General features: G+C 37.1%; 1 protein-coding gene across 1 annotated transcript; it reads left to right on the forward strand.

The window, feature by feature from the left end:
- Window positions 1-655: 655 nt before the first annotated feature.
- On the forward strand, window positions 656-6,285 carry LOC104488540 (chromobox protein homolog 3-like; the record flags this gene model as incomplete). Its single annotated transcript, XM_010144823.1, has 3 exons — window positions 656-700; window positions 4,476-4,618; window positions 6,120-6,285. Coding segments are annotated over exons 1-3 (333 nt in total), but the record flags the coding sequence as incomplete, so codon positions are not given.
- Window positions 6,286-7,417: the final 1,132 nt, after the last annotated feature.

Genomic DNA, 7,417 nt, shown 5'->3' on the forward strand with positions numbered 1-7,417 from the left:
ATACATGCCTAAGGAGGTGGCCAGTGTGAGAAATGACATGGAAGAGGGGATGGATGGTGTTCAACATCATTTGTGTAGGTTACATAAGTAGCATGTACAGCTTAGCTGAGTTAATATTGCTCTAGGACCTTAACTCTTGGAAATGTGAGAAGCAGAAGGCAACATTACAGTTGCGCTAAGATAACTATTTGCTGTTTATAAGCATTTACTGCAATGTAAGAGTATGGGTGACTCATTACACCACAGATATGTAGCTGCTCCCCGCCTGATTTGCAGTTAATATACCTAGGTATATCTCAATTAACTGCTAGAATCTGAACTCCTCTCCTGTTGGGTTTAAGGAACTAAGCATCCCTTATGGTCCTCCCCCATTTCCCTAGAAACATCTCTGCCTTAGAAGGCCTTGGATAAAACCTTTTTTCAATCCTGTATACCACTTTGTCAATATCGTTTGTCCTGGTTAGTATAATGGAGTGTTACTGGGTTATGCCGGACAAAGTAGTAACCTACTTTTTGTTCTGGATTTAATCCGTATTAGAAATGTTATATGCAGTGAATACATGGGGGTTGGAACAAGGACCATGCTTGTATTGGGATGCCTTTCTTTGAGTAATGTAAACTTCCTTTTAATTGTCATGCATTTTTCTAGTAAAAGCTCTGCAAGTCTGCAATAAAAATGGCCTCCAATAAAACTACATTGGTAAGTTCATGCACACCTAAAGTATATAAGGATTTAATCAACATATTTTTCTTCAAACTTAAAACTTGGCATCTCCATTTAAAAGATACATCCACATCTCCCCTCCCCAGCATTATTCTGACCAAAATTTCAGATCCAGAAAGTAAGGCTACTAGAAAGGACATTGGCTTTAATAAATCTGCCATTTCTAAAGAGAATTGTTGGGAAAAAATGTTACAGGACTTCGCACTATTTCATCTGTCCTACAGTAGAAAACACTAAGGATTTTTTTAGCCTCCTTTCAGCACACCATGCAATTCATCATATATGTAACAAATAAAATCCAAATCATGTATTCATTTAATTTCTCCAAGTGTATTTGGGGAAGAGTAATTGCCTGAGAAAAGGCAGCCTACAGATGAAAAATAGCATTATTGGGAATTGATGTGGCATAGTTAAGATGCCTTTTGAAATTATTTATAGAAAATAATGGTTTCTTGAATTTAATAGGAGCAGAGATTATCAGATGTGAGCCCCTCTTGGACCATGTTAATGATGCATTCGTGGATTTCAAGAACTGTAAACCTTTGCTTGACATTAAAATAGGGACTTCTAAGGGCACTTGGCTGCTGATTACCATTCAACTAGTAATGATACGCACTCTTGTAAAAGACAGAACTGCAAAAATATAGCATGAGATGCGTCTGAGGATGAGGTGGGGGTGTAAGCAAAAGTACCTGTGTACAATTCAAAATTTGGATAGCAGAACAGCTGATCTACAATGCACGCAAAAGGCCTGTTCTTAAACTTACTGAAATTATTACTTGTTGACTCAGATCAAGATATATTAAAAACTTGTATTAACTGCTAGCTTAGAAGTGCAGCAGAATGCTTCCTTTATATTATACGATAACAAACTATTTTAAAAGGTTTCACCATGGTGATTGTCTGGACTTTCTGTTAGCAGTTGATTGCCCGCTTTTCTATAATTTGAGGAAGAGAAGGAGCTAAGCAGCCTGTGGAGGGGGTGCCTCAGGGAGAGGAAAGAATCTGTGAATGCAGTATTTTTAATCTTTTGATGTTGTTGAGAATTTTGCTGCACAGGTCGGGAAAATCAGTTTTGGTTCCCATGGGAACCATAACTCATTCTGCTTCATTATGTATTTGCGTGCAAAACCTAAATGTATTAAGGGATAGCGTAGCTCTGGAACTGTAATTCTGATTTTGTTACCCCTTCTGTGTTACACTCACTGCAGTGTCACATCAGTGTTTTAATCTTGTCCCTTAAAGAAGGAGTGGTTGTCCACAGATCTGCATCTGTCCTACGTGACCCCTGGATGCAGAAAGGGATATGAGCCATAGATGAGCATTCAGTGGTCAAATGCCCAAGTTACAGTTTACAGCATGCAGCCCTAGAGAAGAGAACTTCAGGCGTCTAGTGGACATTTAGTATGCTTTAACTTCAGTCAGGCACCACATTCACTTGTGGGCTGAGACTGACATTGGCTTGTGTAATCTCAGAATTTGCAGGGTTTTAACGAATGTTCAGTATTTCTGCAGGTTCTGCGATCAAGTATTAATTAATAGGTTGGATAGGCTCAGGAGATGGAAAGCAGTGCTGATGCACGAGACCTAATTAAATCTCTAATATTTAAAACCAAAGGTAACATACTCTGAATTTTGTTGTTTCTTATTACGCTTCAAGAAAAATATACTGACTGCCATGACATTCATTTTCTTCTGTGCAAAATATATATATATGCTTAAGTCTTAGTAAAAAACCCCCATTGCTTTGATAAAGAAACCCAAAACATTTAAGTGACAGGAATTAGTGAAGCTGAAAAGAGTACCAGGAAACAATCTTCAATCGAATCAAAGAATTTTAATCCAAGGGAGAACACAGATGGAGATATTCCCCACTTGTAGCTTGCTTGCCTCATCACCAGTAATTATAATGTTATTTCTGTAGTATAGCGAGTCTGTGTCTTTTTTTCCCCCCTTGTTCTTCGTTCCCTTATTTTCCTCATCTCTACCCATTTTTCTTTTTTTTACTCTTCCATTTCTTGAAGGAAGCTACCTTCGTAGAAGCATTGGACATCTTCATGTTTTTATTTTCCTTTGATTTCAGTCTTACCTTATTTTTCCCATGGAGGCAAAAAAAGCCAGTGTGCTGACATTTTTCAGACAAAAATGCTGAGGTCAAAATACACCTGGGATATGCAGGCAGTTAAAATCTAATCGGAAATACGTGCTCTGTTTTAGATAACCTCTCTTCTATGCTTCCAAATCAAAACAAATGTCACGTGAGTTATAATAATACACAGAAACTTGCTATTTGAAAGAGAAACTAGAAACTTTTCTTCCTGTTTGCACCTTCAATTTATGGGTTACTACCTAAAGTAAAGCTATTTTGGAGAGGGAGGAAAAAAATAATTATGGAAAATAAAGGGCACAAAGACAGGGCTTTGGAAAGAAAGAATCAGCTTCAAATCTTCAGTTTACAAAAAGAAGGCAGTTTTTCTGTGTCCAACATACATTTTTTTACCACATCAAGACAAATTCCTACAAAGTCTAAAAATGTGACTGTTTCAAAATTGCTTCGTAGTATTCTCAAACTAACCCATATTAATTCTTGAGAGGACTAGAGAAAGGCCATCAAGCAACTAGAGGTACTCTGTGACTTTTGCTTGTCTGTTTTCTGTTCTATAGGAAGTGCATTAGTGAGGAATTAGTTCTGTCCACTTTGATTTAGGGTGCTGCATGACTATAGGTTTTAAGAGCTAATGGCTGCCACTGTGACAGTTTCCTTATAAGGTGCAGTCCAAAATGGCAAGCAAACTGCTTTTGGTCTGCTAGTGCTCCAGAAATGTGATACAACAACATAATAGGCCTGTTCCAATCTTGTTAAGATTACAAACAAGGAAATTCCGAAATTTGTCCTTCTATTATTATTTAATTGTGCCTTATTAAACTGGGAATGCCTTGAGGATGATGTGGATGTAATATTTATTTTAAGAACTTTAAAGAATATTATTTGAAATATCAGATGTCAACTTAAAACACAAAGTGTTTTAAATTAGCAAAAATTCATTTATGTGTTGAGTGCTGTATTTAAGTGTAGCTGTCTTAAATTTTTGCACCTTTGTGACCTTGCACCTTTGAATATAAGTTACATTGGTGCGTGGCTAAGAATGAGAAGGGACTGCAGTAATGGAATGCTCCTAGCATGCATCCTGTTTAGTAGTTACGGATTATTGTTCAGTATTTGCTTGTTGTAGCAATACATCATAAACTTTGCTCCCATCAGCTTTTTTTTTTTTTTTAGAAAAGGTAGTAGCTACCTTTTTTTTTTGAGTACCATCCCTTTTCTATTTTATGCATTTTCACAGTTCCCTTATTACTTTTCTTTACTTCTGCCTTATGCTGTTTCTCGCCCTCTGCCTTTTCACAGGCATAGAGTTGACTTTTAGAAGCTTCATTAATTTTGAGCATGTAGCACTGAGAATTAAATTTATAAGGGGAATAGAGGCACTGAGTGTATAGACAAAAATATTTCACCTTTTTAAAAACTGGTGTTGCGTATCTCATTAAGCAACTGAAAAAAACCCAAAACATTAACATGTCTTGCTCAGGTTACCTGACCACATGTCCTAACGTAAAAGGATTCTGAGCTTCTGGCTTTAGTGTGACTAAGTACATGATTCTTTGCCGTTTACTGAGCAAAGTTGGATTTGGCCAGTGAAGTAACTGTGTAAAACAAAACCATGAATAACATCATTCTGAATTTCTTTTGTAGCACAAAATGGGAAAGAAACAGAATGGCAAAGGTAAAAAAGTTGAAGAGGCAGAGCCTGAAGAATTTGTTGTGGAGAAAGTCCTGGACAGACGTGTTGTAAATGGAAAAGTGGAATACTATTTGAAGTGGAAAGGATTTACAGAGTAAGGCATTACTTTTTTTTTCTGATAGAATGCTAAATACTGTTTAATTGAAATAACTATGCAGAGAGGGGATTGGATGATGGGGATACATTTTAAAGAACCTCAAGGGAAGGAAATCCATAAATGCATATTCAAGTGGGGCAGTCAAGAATGAAAATAAAGTAGCAGATATGTAACTTAGTGTTTGTGCTCACAAGATGTTTCAAAACTTTTCCAAGATTCTTTGTGATGGTTCTTTTACCACTGTTCTTTGATGTAGCTTGTATCAGTATGTATCCAGGTAAGCTAGATTGACAGTTGTTATGTATATGGTGAAGTGAATGTTACTCCTGAGTAAGAAGTTTTGCAGGGATTTAAACTGTAGCCAGGTCTGAAGCAGTGAGTTTGAAGCAGGGAGTTTGCTTATTATTCACTTTTCTGAACTGCTCTCAAATTAGGTGAATTTGCATAAGGAATTCTGTGGCATGGTTGCCTTCATTAGGCATACCTGAAAGGTATCTTTTGAATCTCTTTTTCAGGTCTTACGGAAGCACAGGAAAACTTTACAGTAGACTTAAAAAGTTGATTGTTAAAGAAGGCATGTATCTGTGCCTTCCTCCCTCCCTCCTGAGACGCTTTTTGAAAAAAGATGATGCACCTACCATTTGAAAATACGGGGTTACATATGCAGTCATACTATTGTTGCATACCTCCCAAAGTGATCGCATTGCAACCTTCTGCATTCTAGCACCTGGAATTTGTGTAGTGATAAGTGCATACATGAAAAACACAATGTGTGTAGTATTTGAGGCTCTGATTTGAAGTTGTAAAAATATGTTTTAGTAACTGAAAATAATAGGCATCCTGCTTGTGCAGTAGCGCAGTGGCAGTATTTGTGCATGAGGACTTCTGATGAGGTGCTTAGTTGTAGGGAACATTCACGGACTTCTTAAAATTGTAGTTAACACAATGCACGGCCACTGAAACATTTGCAGTCCCTAGCTCTGGACATGGAACCTTTGTTGTCTCCTGTAGTCAGCTGAAGGAGAAAGATAGTTCTAAGTATAGTTGAGCTCAGTGCTTGAAGACAACTTTTGAGAGTATTTGTTGTATATAGAAGCTTAGACGTACATAATGAGTGCTCATATCATGTAGTTTGTTTGCATGAACAGCCTTTAGAGGATCCACAGAAGGGAGTTCATATAAGTGGATAGGTAGGTTTTGGTAGAGTGGGGATTGTTTGTTATAACCTGCCTATGACCCTATCCAGATCATAGGAGTTGGTAAAGCTGCTTATTCAGTACTTCGAGTTTAAGAACATTGATTTTTTAGCAATAACAGAGCAAACTTTTTTCAGTCATCAAAGGCAGGTTACTAAAGGTGGCCAGATAAGCATCCTTAGGTTTAAGAAACCTGTCTTACGTAAAGAGAAAAAAAATTAACTTGCTGAAGTGTGAGCCACGTGGCTAGTTTTATGTTTTTTTTCTTTTCCTAGTTTTACATAAATGTGTGTATATTTCAGTGCTGACAACACATGGGAACCTGAAGAAAACTTAGATTGTCCAGAGCTAATTGAAGCTTTTCTGAACTCACAGAAAGCTGGTAAAGAAAAAACAGATGGTGCCAAAAGAAAATCTTTGTCAGATAGCGAATCTGATGATAGTAAATCAAAGAAAAAGCGTGATTCTGTAAGTATATGTTCATGTGCTACGCTTTATTTTTTCTGTGTCTCTTTCCTACTTTCTCGTCTCTGCCCCCCATCCCGCAAAAATCGTATTGTGACTTTGAGAATGAGACAGAACATGAATTTAAAACTGTAAAAATCGCATGGCATCTGGAACTGTGGCTTGAAAAGTGTAGTCATTCATGGTGGTTAATGAGACTATTCGAACGGTGGATAAAAGAAGTTAAGATGCTGAGAGTTATTTATGAATTATATTAAGTGGTCACGTTGTATTAGAGCAAAAGATGTATGAATGGAGCAAAGATGAAGTTCTGATATGGCTTTCATATTTAGTACATGATTTTAAATCGGTGAGTGGCCAGATGGCAAAATGTGAAGACCAGGCAGTTACTTAGCTTAGGACCAGATGTGATGGTGGAGAGGGAGTGGAAAGGGTGACTGAAGAAAGCTTACCTTTTCTTGAGGGTCTGGGTTTCTCCTACAGTTTCAGTGAATGAATGAGATAAATGTAGTGCTTCTAAGTAGAAAATAATGCCCATGTAATAATGTGCTCAATAGCTCACATTTTAAACTTTCATACTAGCAATTTGCAACAAAACTAGTTGACAGCATCAGTGATTTACTGAAGACAGCTGTTGGATGTGTGATTACTGTCAAAAAAGTTGGTTCAGTAGTGGCCACTGTCTCAAAAAGGATATTGTGAACCTAGAGGAACTAATACAGGAAATGGTTGTGATATTCCTTACCACCAACGGGATCTAACTGAGCCAAGAAGATTTCCCAAGTTCCCAAGGGTGCAGTTTCACGGTTTGTTTAAGCCAACCCAGGCCTGTTGTTTTGCTGAAAAACATGTTTTTCCCACTTTCAGGAGTGCATTTTTGCTTTGCCTGTTTTGTTGCTTTTACTGGCCATGCTTGTTTGTTTATCTACTATAAGGGTGTTTAGATCGCTTGTTTTGTCTATTGAGTTTTCAGAAATAAATGCTAGAAACATTGATGTAAAATTCCAACATTGTTACTGTACATCTAAATGACTTGGCCTGAAGATCAGCCATGAAAAAATAAAATCAATGCCGTCTTCAGACAGTTACACGTAATTATAGCTTTTATAATTATTTTGTTTTATATTTATATTCT

The sequence above is a fragment of the Buceros rhinoceros genome, unplaced genomic scaffold (assembly GCF_000710305.1).
Source record: "Buceros rhinoceros silvestris isolate BGI_N320 unplaced genomic scaffold, ASM71030v1 scaffold48091, whole genome shotgun sequence".
Taxonomy (NCBI): Eukaryota; Metazoa; Chordata; class Aves; order Bucerotiformes; family Bucerotidae; genus Buceros; species Buceros rhinoceros.